Source organism: Phyllostomus hastatus, unplaced genomic scaffold (genome assembly GCF_019186645.2).
Source record: "Phyllostomus hastatus isolate PE091 unplaced genomic scaffold, TTU_PhHast_1.1 phas_scaffold_345, whole genome shotgun sequence".
NCBI classification, from domain to species: domain Eukaryota; kingdom Metazoa; phylum Chordata; class Mammalia; order Chiroptera; family Phyllostomidae; genus Phyllostomus; species Phyllostomus hastatus.
In genome coordinates this window covers 7,127,006-7,150,462 of record NW_025334024.1, presented here as the reverse complement: position 1 = coordinate 7,150,462, position 23,457 = coordinate 7,127,006, and the positions used below count along the sequence as shown (strand labels likewise).

The window sequence follows — 23,457 nt, the reverse complement described above, 5'->3', positions numbered from 1 at the left end:
GGGGATCTCCAAGGCAGGTCCAACAGTATTAGCCTCTGCTGTAGACTGGGTGAGGGGAGCACCACTCACAGGAAGTGCCATTGATGGAGTCTGATATGGCACCAGCTTGCTGGCTGTATGAGGGGAGGGTTTAGAAAATGGACACTGGCCTCTACTCACTTTGATGCCCTTCAAGCTGCCATCCCAGCTCTGGAGCTCAGAGAGAGTGAGTCTGAGTAGGTGAGTCCATGTGTGGGTTCTTTAAGAGGAACCGCTTGGGGCTCCAGCAGTTTCTTCCACCAACTCAATCCCTGTTGGTTTTAGCAGCCAGAGGTTGCAGAGACTTATCTTGCTGGCACTGGAACCCTGGACTGAGGGGCCTGGTGTGGAGTTGGGACTCCTTACTCCTGAGATATCCCTCCTGAATTTTTATCCACCACAGGTGGGTGAGGGACCAGTCCATTGTTTGTCTGTGCCCCTCCTACCAGACATGGTTTATTTAATTCCGTAGTTGTCAGACTTCCATTCAACTTGATTTCTGATGGTTCTGAGTGATGGCTGTTCTATATTTTAGTTGTAATTTTGATGTGGTTGTGCGAAGAGGTGAGTCATGTCTGCCTGCACCATCGTCTTGACCCTAAGTCCTAAGAGAACATTCACTACTGTATTAGTAACCCTGACAAGTCACATTCACAGGAACAGCTTTTTTAAGTAGAGAACTTAGATTCTTGATTTAGGTTCCCTAATACAACCGTTCCTTCCCTACATTTGTCTTGAGTGGGTACATGTGGCACAGCCACGCACTGGGCAGGTGGGGCCCCGGCATGCAGGGGAGCTGGCAGCGGAGGCAGACGGGGGAGAGTCTGAGTACAGATGTGCGAGGGACGGCTGGGCTCGCTGCCGTGGACTGGAGGACAGGGTGAAGGGGGCACCTCTCACAGCAAGTGCCATTTCAGCGGAGAGCTAAAGCGGGAGGAGGGAGCACAGGGAAGCCTGATGGGACGGTGAGCAGTGGGTAGAGGGGCCCGAAACAGGAGCAGAGAGGCGGCAGGGTCTTGAGTCTGAGTTCAGGCTGGCACTCACCCTGCTCCCCAGTGAGAGTTCAAGTTGTGCTGCAACGTTTCTGAGTTGTTGGGGTGTATTGGGAGCTGGCGGGGTGTGGCAAAGGGGCCCAGAAAAACCTTCCAACTTTAGTCTGGGTGGGAGAGTTTAAATTTTATTTTAAGGGTTATGGATAGACATTGCTGGGTTTTAAGAAGTAGTCTTATTAGGAGGGTTCTGCAGTGGTTTGGATAAGACGTAAGGATGCCTTGGATGTGGGTTTGTCGGTGGAGTTGGAGTGAGTGGCTGGGAGTGGAGTGTTGTTAGCGGTAGCACTTGTCAGTGAGAAAAGGGAAGACCAAGGAGACCACTTCCTCATTATCACCAGTAAACAATGCTTATCATCACTTACTGGGAGCTTTAAATTAGGGACAGTGTAGAAGACTCCCCAAAGTACAGAACCTGTTCCGAAGTTTGGAGCTTCATTGTGACAAAAACAAAGAATGAAACAAAAGCTGTTTTAATTGAGTAGGTACTTGTGGCTATGGGGATTCCAAGGAGGAAGAGCTGCTTGGGTGGTTGCATACGCTTTCATGGAGGAAACAGAATCCGAGCAAGACCTTGGAAAGGAGGAGCACAGGGTAGGGGCGTAGGGAAAGAGAGGGGCCAGGAGGGTCAGTCAGGTGGGACACAGGTGTACGTGCAGGAACATGAGGTGTGTGCTCACGGCAGTGGGTACACTGGGCTGGACCAGACTAGCGGCTTGGGTTGGAATGTGGGAAGTATGTGTGTTTGGGTGGGCAGCTAAGGACAATATTCTAGAGCAGCGATTTTCATCCCATGTGCTGCAAGAATTGTTAAAGCATGCAGTAGCTGACCATTTAGCCAGGGGCACTGACCCTTTTTCCCTTAGACTGTCAAATAAAAAAATGACAACAGCCAACACAACAATAAACTATCCAATGTAAATGGATCAAAATTATACCTATTTTTTGTCAGATTGGCAAAAAAAAAGATATTTTTTGCTCTGCCGCAGAATTTTAGTAGTTTATGTGTGCCATGAAACAAAAAAGGTTAAAAATCGCTCTTCTAAAGTGCCAGGTTAGTATAGTTTTGAAATTCAGTTAGCAAACAATAGCACCAGTACGATGAATGGAGCTGTACTTGAAGAAGGTAATTTAAGTTGTTTGTTCTCGGGACTGGGGGGACAGGGCTGGAGTTGCTGGCAGACTCAGATTAGCCCAGCAAGGCACGTCCTGGTGTCAGGGATCAGGGGAGAAAGCACCCAGCTGCTCCTGGCGGGTGAAGTAGAAGGAAGAGATAACAGGTTTTGAGCCTGGCTGCTTAAGGAAAGTGGGGGAGATAATCTGTCTTTGATGCGTTACACTTGAGGTGACAATTGCTGTATAAACAACTTAATTATACTCTTCTAGTTCTTGAAAATTCTGCACAGTACTTCATGTATCTGTGAGTGTGAGTGTGTGTGTGTGTGTTTGCACATGTTTCTTCTCTCTGCTTTTCTCCACCTCCTGCTCTTTTCTGGCAGATCAATTCATATTCATCTTTTGGGACCTTGTTCTAATACCCGTTCCTTTGTCACATTTTTCCAGTCTGCAGAGCAGTCACACCCTCCCACGGGCTCGCTTCTGTGCTGTGTGCCTTCACTGTGTCCTCAGGGTTGCCCGGGTCAGTCTTCTGTTCAGGGAGGAGAAATGGAGCAGGCAGAGGACTGGGGGCTTTTGAAGCCCCATCTTTCATGTCTAGGGCCAGAGGCACTAACTCCGTGAGTGGAAATGCTGTGCATGAGAGAGTTGAGTTGGCTGCTGTCTGCAAGTGCTGCTGAAGAAGCCCCAGATCCGGATTCCGGACACTGTATACATACCGCTTCCAAACAGGATCAGCCTTTTTGCCACAACATTTTCCTCTGTAGCTGACTATGTATTGAGGGCTCGGGGAGAGGGACAAAATAAACCACCTAACAACAGTTTCACCTACCAGAGAATCTTCACTTTTGGACTGTTTTAGATGGCACAGTCCGCTCCAACAAAGTCCATTTCTGGTGCCAAGAACCCTGGGAGAAGAAGGACCAAATTCTTTATTCAGAAGCCGTAGCTCCAGTGAGAGAGCTTTTGTTACAGCATGACCAAAGAATTCGCTGGGAAGCATTCGTTCCCTTGACAACACTTTGAAAGGCATCTTTCAGCGTCAGGTTGTTTGGAGAAGTTTATAACAGTAGATTATAAATTGAGGAGGTGCCAGAAGCAAAAAGGTGGTTTTAAGATTGAGTTTAGAGATGCTGAAGTGGAGCGGAGGCAGAGCTGCTCTCATTTATTAAAGGGAACTGAAAAGGGGGTGTGTTCCAGCGGTCTGTTTGTTGTTTTTCGTCTTGGGGTTTTATTTTCCCTACTACTTTCCTTTAAAAAGAAAAAAGAGATAAGTTTCTTAACCTTCACTTAATACTTTGTCCTGAGCTACTTTGAAAGGATGAATTCAAAGACAACAAATTCATATGAATGCTTACTGAATTTATTCAGGAGCTCTCCTTTCTCTGCCTTCGAAAAAGCCTAACCCTTTCTTCTAACTCTTTACATTGGGGAGGAGAGAATGGAAAGTGGGTGGACCTACTTCTAAAATATGGAACTTTTGTAGTATTTGGTGCCATTTGTACAGGGCATTTTTTAAGTGGAGAGAGAAGCCTTGTAAGAGTGCCCCCAAATCAAAGGGACTTACTCTTGAGATGATCATTTGCACGGAGTCTCAGGGCTGTAGCAGGAGCCTTGCTTGAATAGCATCCGAAAAACCATACCTGAGTAGAAAATCTGGAACTGTTGGACAGGTCGAGGCACGAACATCTTTCTTTTATGTGTGTGTTTCCAAAAGGTCAGGGTGTGCCCAGAACGAGGAACCAGGCTTGTTTCATTGTAGAAGAATTTTTGCTTCACAAGTTGCTGCATCATGGTTCTGTCTTTGAACTCATTTAAAAATTTTTAACATTCGTTTTCAGACTTTGTCTTCTAAGACGTAAACTTTATTGACTGCTTTATTTCAAAAATTACAAGAACTGGATTGAAATTTTAAGAATCTCTTTTTTTTTTTACATAAAAATTTATGGAAAATCACAGGAGAGCTTAATTATTTATGTCACCTTAAGTTAATTTTTGGTTCTGAACAGGGTACTCAATGTATCATTACAGTTGTGATCTATATTCACATTATTTATGGCTCATTTTTTCACTTGAAGCCATTTCGTAGCCCTCTCATATCTCAATATAATGCCCATAATCATTTTTAGTGGCTATTTGTTATTACATCATATTGCTGTTCCATATAATTTGCTTCATCATTCCCTGATTTGACATTTTAATTTCCAGTTCTCTTTTCTTCTGAAACAAATTAGAAAAAAACTTTGGAGCTCTCTTTTCTTTGTATTTTTGTGGGTGCCAGTAAACTGACTTTGGAAGGCGTGTCCCGGGTATGTCTGTTTCTGAAGCTAGAAACAGATTTGTTCTTGTTACGTGGAACCAGATTATTATTGTCCAGGAGACACTTTATCATGTAAAGGTTATAAAAAGATAAATGGTATCTGAAAAACCATACCTGAGTAGAAAATCTGGAATTGGCAATGTATAGCTGATGTTTTTTCTCAGATCTGTCACCATTGCCTTGTCACTTTTGCAAGTGACTTCCCAAAGTTGTTGTTATTTTGCACATCTGTTAGACTGGATTTTAAAATGTGTGTTTGCTCTTGTAAAAACATTTAGAGCGGGGTCTGACGGACTTGTTCGGTAAAGGTTCAGGTGTATTTTAGGCTTTCCAGGCTGCACCTGGTCTACGTCAGACATTCTTTGTTTTTGTTTTAACAGCCTTGTACAAACATAAAAACCATTTTTAGCTCAAAGGTCATACAGACACAGGCTGTGGGTTGTAGTTTGTCCACCACTGATCCAGAGTATTAGATTTAAAAATTTGGGCATAAAACTTGAACTCTGAAGATCAGCTTGCAAATGCTGTTGAAATGCCACGTGCGGATCTACACGTTGGTCTCCTGCGGAGCAGGAAGGGGCAGTCAAGGCCAGTCCTTCTGGCCCTCCCTCTCCACTCCCCTGCCCGCCCCCCATTTCTCCCTTTTCTTCTAGGATGTTGTTCTGTCACACATCCTCGTTCTTCTCCTGTATTTTTCCCCTTCTGGCTCCTTTTCCTGTAGCATAAAAGTATGTTTGAGTCTTTTCCAGTGCCTGGCACATAGGAAATGTGCAAATGTTGAAGGAATGGATCTGTTAAAAGCAGACAAACTCTGTGTTGTCTTCTATGATTTCCTTTCCTTTGCAAGCAAGATTCCTGAAAGAAGCATGTTCATTTTGTCCACAGTCTCACCTGTTCTTCCCTTCACTCTGCATTTAGACTCCTATCTTACCGCTTCATTAAAACTGTTCTTTAAAAGTTTGCTAAATATAATCACCGAACCAAGTGAAAGCTTTTAAGTGTTTTATCTTACTGGACTTGTATGCTGTATTTGACACGCTTGGCCATTTTCTTGACATTCACTCTCTCCAGGCTTCTCCCACACCTTTGGGCCCATTCCTCCCACAGTCTGCTTTCCTGGCTCTCCTCTGTCTGTCCCTGTACCCGATGTGGCACAAACTTCTGTCCTCCCTCTATTCTCTCCATGACAATCTCATACACCCCAAAGATGCCTTTGCCTTGTTCTCCCTCTTGAGCCCCTGGCCTGCATATCCGACAGCCTGCTGCATGGCCAACCTGCCCTCGGGCAGGCCCAGCACCCTCTGCCCCCCAGGGCTTGTCCATTTACTGTGCAGGGTGTGCTATGCTACCAGAATCCCCAGAAGAAACACGGCAGTCCTCGGGGACACCACCTCCTCCTTCACTCCTCAGTATCCCATGGATGCTGAGACTGTCGTTCAGCCTCTCAGCTCTCTGGAATCTGTGTGCTCTCCACCATTGTCACTGCTCATGCTCTAGCTTCTGTTGGTTGAGAATCACAGTGGGATCTCATACTGGTCTGTCTGCCTCCGTGCTCAGTTCTGCACTGCTGCCGCCGGAATGGCGTTTCCAGAATGTAATTAGATCATGTTTAAAACTCTGTCTTTGAAAATGTGGTTGACTTAGGCACTGGGATAGAGAAAATAAATACACCACGAGCCTGGATTGTTTTTGCCAGAAAGTAAGGAGATGCTTTAAAGAAGATTGAGGCTTTCTGAAAGAACATAGGAGCCAGTCTGAAAGAACTCTCAATGGCTAAACTTACAATAATTTGAGCAAGAAAATGAGTATCAATAGCATTGCATTATAATCCATAGAGTAAAATAAACATCCACGTGTGTAGGGATGAATAAATGAAAGACGAATAAAGAAATAAATAGGGTTGACCTGGCTGGTGTAGCTCAGTGGATTGAGCTTGGGCTGCAAACCAAAGTGTCGCAGGTTCGACTTCCAGTCAGGGTGCATGACTGGGTTGCAGGCCATGACCCCCAGCAACCGCACATTGATGTTTCTCTCTCTCTCTATCTTCCTCCCTTCCCTCTCTAAAAATAAATAAATAAAATCTTTTTTAAAAAAAAGAAATAAATAGGGTTGAAGAGATAGCTCTTCCTTACAGAAGAATTTCAATAAATAAATACAGAGGGAATAAGAGAACAGAAAACTACTCTTTGAACACCACAGTATATGGTTGTTGCAGGCAGGATCCACCAGTGGATACTAAAATTAGCTGGCCAGAGTGTGAAGAGAGAAAGGATATTTGTATATCTTCAAGTGATCTCTCCCAGTATGTTTGTCTGTACCAGAGGGAAAGAGTAAGTCTAACTTTGTCGTGAAGAAACCCAGCAGTCATCACCATCGCCAAGTGGCCAAGGTAGATGTCGCCAGTAGTAACACGCATCAACATCACGGTCTCCCTGGTGTGACGCGTATTGTTTCTGCCAAAAATGCATCAGCCCAGTCTAATCGTAAGACATTAAACAAACCCAAGCTGAGGGACAAAATAATTGACCAGTACCCACCAAAGCATCAAGGTCTTGCAAGGTGAAGAAAGAGTGAGGAACTGTCACAGCCTAGAGGCCCACAGCTAACGGCAATTTGGAGCTCCAGGTTGGATCCCAGGGCAGAGAAAGGAAATGATGGGAAAAACCGGTGAAATTTGAATAAAGTCCATAGTTTATTTGATAGTATTGTACCAATCTTATTTCTTAACTTTGACAACTGTACTATTTAAGATTATTTAAGGTATTAATATTAGTAGAAGCTAGATAAGTGCATACAGGAATTCTGTAATTCCTTAAAACTTTTGTATAAGTCTAAAGTTATTTCAGAATAAAAAGATTAGAAAGAAGCTCCTCATGAGCAGCCCCATTTCCCTCAGGTGAGGCCCAGACTCATCTGTGTGCTGTGCAGGCCCTGCAGGAGGCGGCCCCCTCGGCTCCCCCTCCCTACGTGTGCGTTGTCTCCGCCCTTGAGTTGTCTCCGCTGGCCTCTCTAGCTTTCCTGAAGGACTTGTGTTCTGTCGTCCCTCGAATGTGCTGCCCTTCACTTCGGTGTCTTGCGCCACTCCCCGCCACCCCCCCCCGCCACCCCCCCCCCCTGCCCTGCATGGTGTACCGTAAATATTGTAAGTGTGCCTGTCAGATACTCAGCTGGGACCCAGCTCAGGCGCCGCCTCGGTGCCGCTGCTCTGCCGGCTCTCCCCAGGGAGCCAACTTTTTGCCCTCCTTGTGCTTAGCGTAGCGCCTGTGTCACAGTTCTCAGTGATTCACTTGTCACGTCCCTGTGGTCTCCTGTACTCTGTGACATTCCTTCCACTTCCCGAGTCTTTCACGGCCTTGGCACTTCGGTGAGTCTTGGTCAGTTACTTTGCAGCGTGTCCCTCAACCTGGGTTTGTTTCATTTCTTACAATTACTTTGAGGTTAAGTATATGCGTTTTCGGTAAGAATCCCATGGGAGTGAGATGGTGTCGTTCCCCAGGGGCCCTGATGTTATTTTGTCCCAACATCGGTAACGTTCGTTTGATCATGTGGGTAAAGATGGTGTTCACCAGGCTAATCCATTCTTTTTCTCTTCGTAATTAATGAGTATATTACGGGACGATACTTCAAGGTTGTGTGAAAACACATACCTTAGAGGTATTGAGGTCTGGTGAGAACTTTGACAGTGCAAGTCACACAGATGTTTTTGCTTTTCCAGTGCATATTAAAGTTGTGTTTACAGTACACTGTAGTCTAGTAGTGCACAATAGCACTGTGTCTAAAATAACAAGGTATATACCTTGATTAAAAATAATTTTTTGCTAAGGGTTGCTAACCATCATCTTGAGCCTTTAGTGAGTCATAGTCACTTTGCTGGCGGAGGGCCTTACCTTGTCTTTGTAGAAAACCACAGTATCTGTGAAGCATGCCTGTGTTCCACTCCTCATCAACTTGCACTGGGTAGTTTTAGCATCCTCTTACACTTTGGAACTCAACCATTCCTTCTGTTGTTTGTTAGTTGAACTCCTATATTTTAAGCTTAAGCAGCTGGACAGAGAATAGCACGATTTCCTAAGATGGAGACAACTTGGGGAGGAGTAGGCTTTCAGCAGGCTGGGACAAAAGATTTATTGTGGAACGCACAGGCACTAGGTCACGGAACATGCTACTGGAAATTGCTGCATCAGTTCATCTCGCAGACCTGAGGCCGATGGTTAGAAGTGATGGATGGTCAGTTCCTAAAGGGTGGGGACCACTGGTTGAGATCCAGTTTCTGAGTCCATCTCTAGTACTTGATGCTGTGCCTGGGACAGGGAAGGGATTCACTGTACAAACAAAGTCATTTGTCTGACAGTACGGTTTGTATTGGTCTGGTCACACTTTGTCTCTTTCCCTCCGGGGATTGCCGTGCTGCTGCCAGGTGTAATTAGTGTCACCTGTAGGTGTGCATGCCCTCGGTCCCTGAGAACTCTGTGGGTCCTTCCTTTCCTCCCTCCCTCCCTCCCTGCTCCACCCCCTGCCACATACACACAAACTATAGAAGGTTCCTTGAATTCTATCTGTTTAATATGTAGTTAGTATTTTTCTGTCCTCTCTTCAGAAAACATTGTCTTCCCTCAGACAAGTTCCTCCTTTGTTCAGATCACATGACTCTGGAAGATGTGCTTTCCGTTCTCGTATTCCTTCCAGGTATTGATGTATTTGGACATGGTTTCTCAGAGCAGATCACAATGCGAAGTGCTATATTTCCTCTTTGGAGTGATGATGTGATACCAGGAGGAAAATGGAAGCCTTCTTATGAATCCTTTTGTGTCGCACTGTCAGGGAAGATGGGGCCGTGGCCTCTTTGGAGTTGGTTCTGCATCCTCGCTGGTGAAGTGGTTCTACCTCAGCTTCATTACCAGGAGGGTAATGACACCTGCACAGACAGTAAAGCCTGGGTTTTGTAGAAACCTTCCCTAATCTTTGCATTTTCCCTCACTTGACCGTTCCTGATTTCCCCGTGCAGTGCGCCAGTGATGGTGAGTAGAAGGCAGCGAAGCAAGTGAGATGGCACAGTGGACAATGGGGCTCATTCACAAACCACAAACCTCCTCAGCACCCAGCCTTAGGGCCCAGCCGGCCTCAGCACAGAGGTAGATTAGTGCATCGTGGACGTTTGGGTGGCTTTGCAGTAGGGGAGGATTTGATACTCAGTTCTTGAGTTGCTGACTGCACAGCACACCCTGGGCTGGGTGCTGTGGGAAAGCAGCATCCCCCAGTGTGGACCCGCCAGCAGGAGGCAGTGCTGGAAAGCTCGCAGCTGTTCTGCTCATTGACGCCATTTCTAAACGGTTGTGCTCACTTTGCTTGAGGGCCACATTGTTGCAGTAACTGACACTGCTGCGCTAAAATCTGCTGGCGCCCCACCTGGCTGTGTGCTGGTAGCAGGTCTGTGCGTACTTCTCAGGGCTTACTCAGTACCAGACAGTTTATGGGATGTGGGGGTGGAGCAGTAAGCAAAACAGCTTTCTGTTTTCATGGATGTTCACATCAAACACAGATGCAGTTTCTTAGTTGGTGCTGAAGTCTATGAAGAAGAATAAAGCATGGAAGGGAGGGATAGTAGGTGTTATTTTAGATAGTGTGGTGCCCGGGCTGCTCTTTGGCGGAAACCTGAAGTCATTGAAGAGTTAAACCAAGTGATCGGGGGGTGGAGTGGATGGGGGAGAGAACATTCCAAGAGGAGGGAATGTTATCAGAATCAGCTGGGGAACTATATAAATATGTACAGTCTTAGACCTGACTTAGTTGGTCTGAGATCTGGAAAAGCTTCCAGAAGATTCTGGGAAGCCAGGTTGGGGAGCTACTTTTAAAACTCATTGAGGAACTTCCAGTCAGGATGGCAGTGTAGGCAGATACGGCTCACCTCTTCGCACAACCACATCAAAGTCACAACTAAAATATAGAACAACCATCACACACAACCATCAGAAATTGAGTTGAATGGAAGTCTGATAACTACAGAATTAAAGAAACCACATTCATCCAGACTGGAAGGAGGGGAGCAGGCATGGAACAGGCTAGTCCCTCACCCACGTGTGATGGATAAAAATTCAGGAGGGATATCTCAGGAGCAAGGAGTCCCAGCCCCACACCAGGCCCCTACAGCCCAGAGTTCCAGTGCCAGGAAAATACGTCCCTGCAACCTCTGGCTGCAAAAACCAACAGGGATTGAGTCGGTGGAAGAAACTGGTAGAGCCCCAAGCGGTTCCTCTTAAAGAACCCACACATGGACTCACCTACTCAGACTCACTCTCTCTGAGTTCCAGCACCAGGGTAGCAGCTTTAAAGGCACCAGTGGTATACAGGGAAGAACTGAAGTGTATGGCATCAAAGCAAGTGGAGGCCATAGTCCCTTTTCTAAACCCTCCTCTCACAGAGGCAGCAAGCTGGTGCCATATCTGAGACTCCATCAACCAGGATAACACTGTTTGATCTGCCTTGGAGATCCCCAGAGACCCCACCCACCCCAACTTACAGGCCCACCCAAGCTGCTTTTCCATATGAAGGGCTGGTCTTGGCTTATGTTTCACACCTTCCTAAAGCCTATCAAACAAGCAACAGCTGGCCTCAGTGAGCCCCAGGCCTGGCACTAGCAGCAGCCAGCCTAGACTCACAGCTTGGCTTTGCCTAGGAATCTCCACGTCCAGCACAAGTGGCAGCCATCTCAGATTGCTTTATAGCTCAGACAGGGTGGCCCTGGGCAAAACACAGGTGGAGGCTGACCTTGGCCTGCACCACTTGGGAAACCCCAGGGCTAGCACACCCAGTGGACAGCTACAGACCACTCTGGAGCACCACCACCCTGCCCCTGCAAGGCTGATCTTTCACAGAGGGTAGAGGTTGGTGCTTGATGGTTATAGCCAATCCTTGCAGCTGACTGGTCTAGGTAAATCCTACCCATTGGCCTGCCAGCAGCAATCAAGGCTCAACTACAAGAGGTAGTATACTCAGTCCACGTGAAGGACACACCTCAAGTACCAAGCTTGGGTGATAGGGGAGGCTGTAACACTGGACCCTACAGGACATCGACTGCATTAGGCCACACTACCAAGACAGTGTGTCATAGCAGCTCTACCTAATACATAGAAACAAACACAGAGAGGCTGCCAAAACAAGGAGACAAAGAAACACGGCCCAAATGAAAGAACAGACCAAAACTCCAGAAAAAGAACTAAATGAAATGGAGATAAGCAATCTGTCAGATGCACAGTTCAAAACACTGGTTGTAAGAATGATCAAGGGACTTTGTGAGGACCTCAGCAGCATTAAAAAGACCCAGTCAGAAACAAAGGATACATTAATTGAAGTAAAGAACAGTTTACAGGGGAACAACAGTAGAGTGGATGAAGCTGAGAATCAAATCAATGATTTGGAACATAAAGGAAGCAAAAAATAACCAATCATAACAGCAACAAGAAAAGAGAATCCCAAATGGAAGAGGATAATATAATCAGCCTCTGGGACAACTTCAAGTGGTCCAACATTCACATCATAGGGGTACCAGAAGGAAAAGAGAAAGAACAAGGAATTGAAAAGCTATTTGAAAAAAATAGTGAAAGAAAACTTCCCTAATTTGGTGACAAAAATAGACATGCAAGTCCGGGAAGCACAGAGAGTCCCAAACAAGATGGATGCAAAGAGGCCCACTCCAAGACACATCATAATTAAAATGCCAGAGGTTAAAGATAAAGAGAGAATCTTAAAAGCAGCAAGAGAAAAGCAGTTAGTTACCTAAAGGGGAGTTCCCATAAGTCTTGTCAGCTGATTTCTCAAAAGACACTTCGTAGGCTAGAAGGGATTGGCAAGAAGTATTCAAAGTCAGGAAAAGCAGGGACCTGTAGCCAAGATTGCTCTCCCCAGCAAAGCTATCATTTTGAATTGAAGAGCAGAATAAGAGCTTCCCAGACAAGAAGAAACTAAAGGATTTCATCACCGCCAAACCATTGTTATAGGAAATGTTAAAAGGACTTACTTAAGAAAAAGATGAAAACAGTGAATAATAAAATGACAAAGTATACAGATCTATCAACAATTGAATCTAAAAAACAAACTAAGCAAACAAGAAAAAGAGAGATAGAATCATGGACACAGAAAGCATTTTGATGGTTGCCAGATGGCAGGGGGGCGTGGGGGAATGGGTAAAGAGGTAAGGGGATTAAGAAGGACAAACAGGTAAAAAACCCAAAACAATAAAACCCCATACAAACAGGTAGTTAGAGAATAGCCATGGGGATATAAAGTACAGTACAGGAAATGGAGTCACCAAAGAACGTATAGCATGACCCATAGGCATGAACAATGGTGGGGGGATTGCCTGAGGGAGTGGGGGGCTGCATGGAGCAAGGGCAAAGGGGAGAAATCAGGACAACTGTAATAGCCCAATCAGTAAAATAATTAAAAATACCCATTCAACTTATTATGCGTTGCAGGATCTATATGAGGAAAACATTTTGATGGTAAAAAAAGTAAAAGCCATAATCTCTCCAGATAAAAAGAATTGGAGATAGAGGAAAATTAAAGGAAATAATGAAGGAAAAACAATAGTATTGACTTTTTATTAGCATGGCACTCCTGTAATAAAGTTCAACTCTAGAGTCGTAATAGGAGGAACATGGCCCAGTTTTATTTTTTTGGCCACCTCCTCATCGAAGTGTACCAATACTAGGCTGGTAGCCACTGCAGATGGGTTCCGCAGTATCATGCCTGTGCTTTCTTGTGGTTTCATCTTCTCGCCGCTCCCCTGGCATTGGTTGGCCCTGTAGGAGGGATGCCTCAGTGATTGGTTAGCTCGTGTAGATGAAGGTGCTGTGGGAGGGAAGCTTGCCTAGAAGGCAGTCTGTGACACCTGGTTCTTGTCTGACCGCGTGCCTAGGGGCTTGCCTGGGCCTCCCCCTGGGACCCCCAGATCATGTCTCAGACGTCCGTGTAAATACTCTTCAGGCAGATGGATTTCTTCGGTGGCAGGAACCATGAGAGGTGGAAAAGCAAGCCATAAAAAGCCTTGTCATGAGAGGATGCCGTCTGTTGGAAATATTACCTGCAAGTTTATATTTTGTTGAGTTGAGTGGAGACTTAAAGAAATGCATTTTTTAAAACAGACTTTATTTTTAGAGCAGTCTAAGGTTCACAGCAAAATTGAAAGGAAGGCACGGAGACTTCCTGTATACCCCTGCCCCCCTTGCATAGCCCCTCCCCCCCATTACCAATGTTCCCACCGGAGGACTACCTTTGTTGCTACTGATAAATATGCACTGACACATCCCTCGCCCAAAGTTCATAGATTACCTTAGGGTTCACACTTGGTGATGTACATTTGGTGGGTTTGGATAAATGTGAAATGGCATGTGGCCACCATTATATTATCATGCACAGCAGTGTCACTGCCCTAACAATCCTCTGCCCTCAAGATCCTCTTTTGATTTGGTTTTCTTCCTGCTCACGAAGACAAGGGGGGCAGGGCATCTGTAAAACAGACTCCCCACATGAAATCAAATTGTTAGTTTTGCCTGAGTGGGCAAATGGGGTGGTGGGCCCGAGCCCCTCTGCACACATCCTAATGAGCCTACTCTTAGAAGCTACACAGTCCGAGGTGATAGGAATCATTTGAAACCGTATGAGTAATACCATGCATCACCCCAGAATTTCTGTAAATCTTGACTTCTTGAACATTACATTCTCTTGCATTCTGTTTGATTATGTTTCCTTGCTTTTATTGGAGACTAGCTTTTGCATCAGAGGGGAAGAAGAGTCACTTAGACTTACTCTTTGTCACTGTTAAATCCCATTCAGCAATGTCTAAAATGGTTCTTGGAAGAGGAGAACCAATTATCTTTGTTGTTTGTTTGGCATTCAAACACACTGAATTTTTTCAGCAATTAGAAGCCAGTAATAAGAGGACTATATATACAGAAAATCAACAGAGTACTTTGGCTCTATTATACTTGTTTAAAAGTTGTCAACCTCATTCATGGTTGTAAAACTTTGAATACCAGCTTCTTTATTAGCTAGTAGCCTACAACTTTCTCCTTATAACACCTCTTTTTAGCGCTGTCAAGGAAAAAAAGGATTATGTTTCACTTCTGTTCAACTCTAGTAGAAAATACTTGCCCAGAGAGTAAGTGATTGCAGGAAAAATAAACTTACACCACATGACCCATAGAAGGTGTAGACCCTAGATAACACGGAGTTGACTGGACTCTGCCCTCTAGGACCCAACAGGATGTGTCTCCAAAGCAGAGTCCCTGCAGTAAGTCTGTGTCCTGTTTCAGCAGGTCAGTCTAGAAATGTGCAGGGAAGGGAGAGCTCCCAAATCACCTTATTTAACCTCTTCTTTTTACAAACGAGAAAACGGGCAGAGAGGGGAAATGTCCTGTCCTAGAAACAGAAAACTGGGGAAGAAAGTGATAGGCATGAGTATTTATATCTAAATACCTGAGGACCAATTTTATCACACTCCCAATTATTTCTAGTTTTTTTCAAAGAGTGTTATGAAGTTCTCAAAGTGATATTTTAAGATTGCTGCATTTTCTAGGAGAGAGTTTGTAAATTGACAGTCACATAATAGTAAAAACAAAGATACTGTGATATTTACATATGACCTTACAGCTTCCTGGGTCAGAGATGGAAAACATAGAAAAGAACAATTGATTTACTCGTACCTCCTGTTATATATGGGCTAACTTTAGAAACAAAACTATCAGTTATTAATCCTTCAGCCTCGCTTTTTCTAAAATTCATTCACTCAGTCCATTTCGTCAGTTCTCAGTTCCATCTGGCAGAGGAGGTGGAGCTGCTGTGCAGGATGAGGACGTTCCAGATGCAAAGGGGGAGACTGCGGAGAGAAGGTGGTGCTAGAGTAGTGCTAAGCGTCGTTAATTGGTAGTATTGGAAGAACCAGCATGTAAAAATTAGTGTTCACTGAAGGAAAGAAATAGAAGACAGAATGGAACAAACACAAAAGGGATATAGAGATTTAGTTGGGTTGGGAAAAAATGAAGCCAAAGAGAGAGGATAGGACAAGTTTACGAGGTCACGAAATGAGAAAGGGAAGGTGACTAAGAAGTGAAAGAAGTACCTGCGAATAACAATAGGTGTGAGCCACGACTCTTTCACAACAGATCTGAGTGACTAAGACCGACTTTCACTCTGTTCTTGACGGACAGATGATCAGCCAGCCTACTAAGATGTCATCTGCGGACGGGTGGTTTGTGAATTGTTACTTGTCCACAATCATATGCATACACGCGTTGAAAGTAAGAGTTCAGAAACTCTTGTAGCGATTTGACAGTAATTTTATGTCTTTTAAGTCTAATAAAATAATTGAAGCCTGTATTTTGTCTTTTTAATTTCATTTTTATAAGTTGTTTTAATTGAGGTATAATAGACGTATAACATTATGTTAGTTTCAGATGTACAACATAATGATTTGATGTTTGTATCTACTGTGAAATGATCGTCACAATGAGTCAAGTTAACACCCATCACCATACTCAGCTACTTTTTTTTCTGGTGATGAGAACTTTTAAGATTTTCTCCCTTAGCAACTTTCAAAGTATTCATCTGGAAAGGTTTAGAAAGACAAAAACATACCATGGGTAATTGGGGAAGCGTGGATTAACCCCACACTTCTCAGAGTGGTACATAGACCAGCAACTTCTGCATCATCTGAAAGCCTCTTACAGATGCAGGCACCCCGGCCCCAGCCACAGACCTCCTGAATCAGAACCTGTGTTTGACAAGATCCCAGGATGAGTTGTGTGAACATTACAGAGTGAGAAGTTGTGCTTCAGTCTTTTTGGTGTTGGACAGGTGAAATCATTAGAAAGCACTTCTTCATGTAGATTCCAGTATGCTTCACTGTACCTGAGGTCGTGCGGAGAAAACATCTCATGTGACAGCACTTCAAATATTTCGAGACTGCTGTCAATTCAAAAATTAGTTTTACAAATAATTATCGAGCATCTGTTCTTTGTAAACTGCCAGGCTAGGTTGTAGGGTTACAGTGATAAAGAGGACTCTGGCCTCAAGGAGCTAAAAGCTCCACGAAGGAGGTAGAAAAGGGGATATTTACATATATACCACGATAAAAAATGAGGAACCCACAATATCAAGTGCTGGGAAATTTATAGCAGGAGAAATGATTTTTACCTGTAGGGAGGTGAGGGCAGAGGTGCCGCCTCTGACCAGATGGAGCGATGTGGAAAACCTCAGTGGAACTGGTGTTTGAATTGCAGCTGACCCTTGAACAGTGTGTGTTTGAGCTGCACGGGTCCGCTGCATGTGGGTTTACTTAAATAAATACACACCGTGCTGTACGTGTATTCTCGCTTCCTTGTGATTTTCTTAGCATTTTCTTTTCTCACAAATATAATATATAATTCATAAGATGTACCAACTGTATGTTGACTTTTTTTTTTTTTTTTTTTTTTTACTGGTAAGGCTTCCCGTTGACAGTAGGCTATTACTCATTAAGCTTTGGGGGATTCAAAAGTCATGTACAGGTTTTCAGCTGGCAGGGGTCAGTGCCCTCAACCCCCCACAGTCTTTAGAATATGGGTAAGGATCAGATGTGCACAGATGATATAGGTATGGGGGTCCAAAGCAGGGTAGGAAAATAAGAAAGTTTGAGAGAACAGGTGTAAGGGTCTGAATTTAAACCATAATCCTGATAAGTTTTGTTATTTTATTTTATTTTATATTTTATTTTTATTTTATTTTATATTTTATTTTATTTTATTTTTATTTTATTTTATTTATTTGTTTTTAGAAAGGGGAAGGGAGAGACGGAGAGGGAGAGGAAGCATCAATGTGTGGTTGCTTCTCAAGCACCCCCTACTGGGGACTGTCCTGCAACCCAGGCATGCTCCCTGACTGGGAATTGAACCAGTGACACTTTGGTTCACAGGCCGGTGCTCAATCCACTAAAGCATACCAGCAAGGGCAAGTTTTGTAATTTTACCTTCAAATGTTTAGAGATTTTATACGGTGATTTTCATGGGCTTTGAAAAGGATCAGGTTTTGTAGAAATCTGATGGTCAGTTCTCAGATTAAAAGGAGTCTCTCTTTCTGTCCTCTTAGCCATTGTCTTACACCCTGCCACCTGCTCAGAGAAAGCTGTACTCTTTAAATGGGATCCTTTTCAGCCCTGGCTGGTGTGGCTCCGTGGATTGAGTGTTGGGCAGTGAACCTAAAGGTCACTGGTTCGATTCCTGGTCAGGGCACATCCCTGGGTTGTGGGCCAAGTCACCAGTTGGGGGCATGCATGAGGTAACCAGTCAATGTTTCTCTCACACATTGATGTTTCTCTCCCTTTCTTTTTCCCTCCCTTCCCCCTCTCTAAAAAAATAAGTAAAAGGGATCCTTTTCCATTGTAAAAACAATGACAGTATAGTTGTCTTTAAAAAACACAAGCCAATGTAGTCACATGATTCAAACATAAAAAGGCACAACAATGAATGATCTCCTTGTAACCACTTTGCCTTCCAGCCCAGTCACCCTCCTCCCACCACCGTCCACAGCCCACACACAGGCGCAGCCAGCTCTTGTTGAACGTGAATTACTTTAAAATAAGAGCAACTCTAATTCTGGGTTGAGGCCCCTGTCTCTGAACACATTTTGGAGCCTTTACACCACACAGTAACTAGAACAAAGAAAGTTTAATAGAAAGAATTATTAATTATGACAGATTGGAGTAATGAGGGATTGGCTAATAACAAGTGAAGAAAGCTCTAAAAAATACAGGAATTGGTGATACAAGAAGCAGCCACCACCCCCAGGGCCAAGATCTAAACTTGATTGGACAGAGCACAGCTGTGGCTCATGGCGTGGCAGAGAAGCCACTTCAAATCAGCTCTCTGGCACCGGCCCTTTAAGGTGCCTGGGAAGGCTGTGGATGGAGAGGCATCTCACCAGAAACACTCGACTACAAAACTGCCAGAAAGAGAACCTGGGAAAACCTGCAGGGTGCTGCGGGCAGCTGTGCGCTGCAGGAGCCTACCCAGCTGCTGGACCAGAACCAGGAAGCAGAACTCTATCCTCCTGCAGTGTCTTTCCAGCGCCCTCTACTGAAAACCTTAACATTCTGCCCATTGACAAAGGATAATTCTTCTAAAAGGCTCAGATCCACTTTCTCAGAGCGTGCAAAAAGGGTGAAGTTGGATCTGAGAATCCGTACGTTTATCAACGTACCAGTTTCCCATCGCCAGCATAGTGACTGAAAAATACAAATAGCCGTGACGTCCTCAGTGAAACATTACTAGAAGACATACATGCTGCCAAAATACTACAGGATGCATGTCAGAGCATGATACTAGATACTAGATACTAGATACTAATGTTTTAGGTATTGTTTGTACTACTTATGTTATTATTCTCTTTTGATTGAGGATTGAAATTTTTTTCACTTGTAGTAAAAGTGTCAGGCATATAGATAAAGCTAGGGTGCAGCAAGAAGAAATGAAGTACCTTTTGAGTAAAACTGTTAGTTCAGTATAGAGGCAGGAATAACAGATAAGAAATAGAGGGAGGAGACAAAGTTGTCTGAATATCCCCTTTATAGCTTCAGATCATGAAATATTACATCACTTCCATCTTCAAGGTCTTTTAAGGTCTTCGACTGGCTTCCTTCAGCGGGTACATAGCTATTACCCTACATTATTCCCTGTTTAGTGTCCAGGGTCATTCTATTTCTTGAGGCACTGTGTTGCTTGTCGGGGCACATTTTCCAACACCATTCTTAGAAAGGTAACATGGGGGATAAACTGCTTTGAGACCACGTATAGCTGAAAATTTCTGTTCTGTGCCGACATTGGATTGGTAGTTTGGCTGATAATTAAAATTTGGTTGGAAATACTTTCCTTTAGAATTTTGATTTCCCTGTTGTTATTTAACTTTCCTTTAGAGGTGTGAAGCCATTCTGACTCCTGTTCTTTTCTGTGTAACCTGTCTTTCTTGCTGGAAGCTTGTAAGAATTTTTTTCCCAGTATTCTGAGGTTAGGAGGTTGATGTGCCTTGGAAGGGGGCTGTTTTGAGCACTTGTTTGAGAATGTTCTCTTTTTAGCAGAGGCGTCCCTGTTTTTCAGGCAGTCAGCCTTCTGGACTGATCTTTTCGTTTCTCTAACCTGTCTTCCTATTTGCCACCTTTGTCTTTTGGCTTTTCTGAGAAGTTTATACAGCTTTTTATTTTAATTTTAAACTTTTCACAGTGCTTAAGATTGTTTTGTTAGCCCCTGAGTGTCCCTTTTTTTACCGCATCCAATTCCTGTTTCATGAACACAGTATCCTCTCTTCTCTCTGTGAATAGTAATGAGAGGATTTCTTTTTTCCTTGACTTTTCATTTTGCATAATCTTTACTTCCTCCAAGCTTTCTTTTTTTTCTGTTGGTTTTGGTTTCTGTGGCATGAAGAAGTTTCAGAAGTGCTGCTCCAAAATGTGTTCCAGCTCAGAGCCTGGAAGTTAGGCTTACTGACTACGGGTTTTACCGTTGCAGGATCAAGCTGGGTCGTTTTCTTCGGGCAGATCTATGTCCATATTTTTAGATCTTTCCTTTGGGCTGGGAAAATCCTACAAAAGAGTCTTCCAGTTTTTTGCATGAAGGATATAGGTCTGGCTTTCAGCATTTCAGGAGGAGAATTGAGGGAAAAAAAAACTAATAGTCTCAGCATTCAGTATGTAAATACTCTATTAACTCAGTTTTTGATACAGTACACCTGCCCTCAAATATGCCTGATATCTCCCTGCCCAGAGACCCACCGGCAGTTTTATGCTTCGGAGTATAAACCACTTACCTCCCTCTGTAGCTGGGGAGAGTGTAGGATAGTTGTGTACATATGTGGAAGAGGGACCTGGGAGTTCAACTGTTTCTTAAGACTTTGTCAATCCACTCTTCTGTTTTTAGCTCATCTTTTACTCCTTGCTCCACAGTTTCTCCATACAGCCAATTCCGATCCTTTTGCAGCAGGGAGGGGTCTTAAGTGTAATTTAGGCTGTGTCTTAGCTTTGCTCTGCTAAATTAGGAGTATCTTCTAGACTTTGGGTAAAGTACCAGTTTTTAAACATGACACAAAAAGCACTGACCATGAAAAATTATTCTTCAAATTGTTCATCACCTTAAGAAAAGTGTCAAGTCCGCCAAGGGATTAATTTCAAGAATATAATAAATAACTTCTCCACCTCAATATGAGGAAGACAGCGAACTCAATAAAAACCTGAAGAAGAAGCTTGCACTGGACCTGTATTTCACCCACGGGGAAACGCTTGTGACCACAAACACGTGAAGAGGTGTTCAGCACCTGGATCGTGAGGGAAATGCAGATCACAGCGCGATGAGAGACCCTGTTTCACTCGCTGGATTGTTAGAACTTAGGAGGCATGACAGATTCAAATGTCGGAGAGTTTGTGGACCCACTGATTCTCTTACACGTATACCAGATGAGGCTGCAAACTGCTCCCACTACTTTGGAGAGTAATTTTGTATCATTTCATACTTTGGGGAATAATTTAGCATAATTCTACTCCCAGGAGTACAACCAAAGGAAATTTCTTTTGCCTAATGCAAAAGGAGACATGTCTGAGAATAGTCAGAGCAATGCTGTTCACAATACCAAAACCTGGAAATGGCCCAGCAGCCCATGGGCAGGAAGTAGAATATTATACAGCAGAAAGAACAAAGAACTAGTATGATTGCAGCAATACAAATAACTCTTAGTGGTATAATATTAACTAAAAAGAAAGCCCCGAGAGATTACAGACACATGAGCTCTTTTATAAAACTAAACTTAAAATTATATATATGCGTTTATTCACTTATCTATTATACATACTTCATGGATGTTTTATATTATATGTTTCAGGACTACAATAATAAATTTGTGTATATTGTATTTTGAAGGGATACAATAATATTGTATTATATATATTTCATGCATACAATAATTAAAAAGCAAGGGAAACTGGATGTAGAATTTAGGGTAATAGTCGCTTCAGATGCAGAAGCAGAGGAATGGATTGGTGAGGAGGACCATTGGTTAGAAGCAGGTTATTGTCAGGGTCATAGCTTTTGTTTTGGTTGGTAGATTTGAGGGGTCCTTGTTATGGTATTAAAAATAATTGGATAATTAAGTACTTGAAAAAATAAGATGAAAGACCTAGGGTTCCCAAGGTGAAGTAAGATCCTTGTTCACACAGATCTTCGTTCTCTGGTTGTCAGTCTGTCTGTCTGTCTGTCTAAGAATTAGCATTCTGAGACCTGTGACAAATGTTTAGGAGTTGAAAGTTACAAAAAAATACACTAATCTACTGTTAACAAACTATTTTCTAGATGGGATTCATATACTTAAAATTATCATATACTTTATAGAATATTTAGTGCATAAATACTTACACCTATTTGTTCTTTCATAGAAATTTTACACTTTTTTTTCCCTTTCTTAGGACAAAGTTAAACTATAATCCTCCAAAAGATGATGGATCAACCTATAAGATTGAACTTGAAGGGATATCGGTAATGGTTATGAGAGAGATCCTGGATTACATCTTCAGTGGGCAGGTATGATGAGACACACAGGAAGGAAGACTAAGTAAAGGCTTCTCAAGCTCAGGGTGAGGGTCTCCTTTCATCCATTCTCTGACCACGTAACAACACTTCATCTGCATCCTCTGTCGCCGTGTGCTTGACTCGTGTCTCCTGCTGCTAATGGCACCCAAGCGTGTTCTTCCAGGGCTCTGCCCTTAACAGGAAGGCAGACTAAATAAGATCTTGCCCAGTCCCAGTTTTTGATTTTACCCTTCTGAGCTCCGTCTTCCAGCCTGAGTTACAAAGAATGTAAGGCGTCCTCTTCACTGCTGTCTTTTTGTTTTTCAATCTTAATTCCAATTTTGGCAGAAATAAAGAGTTCTAGACTCATACAAATGACAGTCACCTGCGTTGTACTTATGATGCCTGGTTCTGTCACTCAGCAGGACCGGCATCCCTGTACCACCCCCCATTCTTTCTGGTTTTCCTTTATTCCCTCTACCCACTTACGTTTCTGGGGATTTCATGAAACCTGGGGAGGAAAGTGATAAGTGATCAGACTTCATTCTTATTCTTTGCCTCCTCCACCCCCCCCCCCCCCAACTGCTATTAATAGCATGAGGACTCGTACGAAAAATCTTATGTGTGAACCAGGGCTTGTAACGGGTAAGAAAAATCTTAATGTGTGAACCAGGGCTTGTAACGGGAAGAAGTTAGTGAGAATATGTTTTACCTTTCCTCTTTTTGAGATGTTGTCTCTTACTCTCTTCTTCATTCCTGCTTCATCTTATGTTACCTTTCCTTTTTGTGACGGCTGTGTCTCCTACATGTTTCTAAGTATTCTGAGTGTGCTGCTTGCTTTCTCCAAATATATTCAGTCTGTCTAGAGTCAAACTTGGTGATTGTCGTCCTTTTTGAATTTTTTGTTGAAGTTTCATGAATTTATCTCCTCTTCTCTAAACACTAGGTGGTGGGTGTATGGATGTAAGGTTAGTGTTGTATGGTTGATAAAAAACCAAATGGATTTAAATTAATTTTGGGACACCCTATAAGTAGTGGAAATATTGCATAGCACCACATAGCCAGGCTGAGGACCAGCCACTTACCTAACTTCTAAAATCTATTCCGCAGCAGTTATCACAAGTTATAAGTGAATGAAAACTTACTCATGTTAAGGCTTAGATTTGAAACTTGAAACCTTATCTACAGATTTTGTTCCTAATTTAAATTAATTGTGGTTTTAAAATCATAGTTGCAGGGTAAGTTATAACAAATTCCAGATTTGGCGATTTAGTTTTATTGAGATGGAATTTAGTGTGTGTATGTGTTGTTTTGTTTGCATGCCTACATTTGGGTAGTCTGCAGCTCTCCACTGTCTTGTGGCTAAATTTCATATGAT

At 43.4% G+C, this 23,457-nt stretch overlaps 1 protein-coding gene across 3 annotated transcripts in view; it reads left to right on the top strand.

The window, feature by feature from the left end:
- Positions 1-23,457, top strand: part of GAN (gigaxonin) — a 63,288-nt gene that overhangs the window by 8,570 nt on the left and 31,261 nt on the right. For 2 of the 3 annotated variants that reach the window (XM_045819148.1, XM_045819149.1), the window contains one exon: positions 21,977-22,091. The exons of the other annotated variant lie outside the window; for it this stretch is intronic. In XM_045819148.1, coding sequence (XP_045675104.1) covers positions 21,977-22,091 — 115 coding nt within the window. The remainder of the gene's footprint in view (positions 1-21,976; positions 22,092-23,457) is intronic. 3 annotated transcript variants of the gene reach the window in all.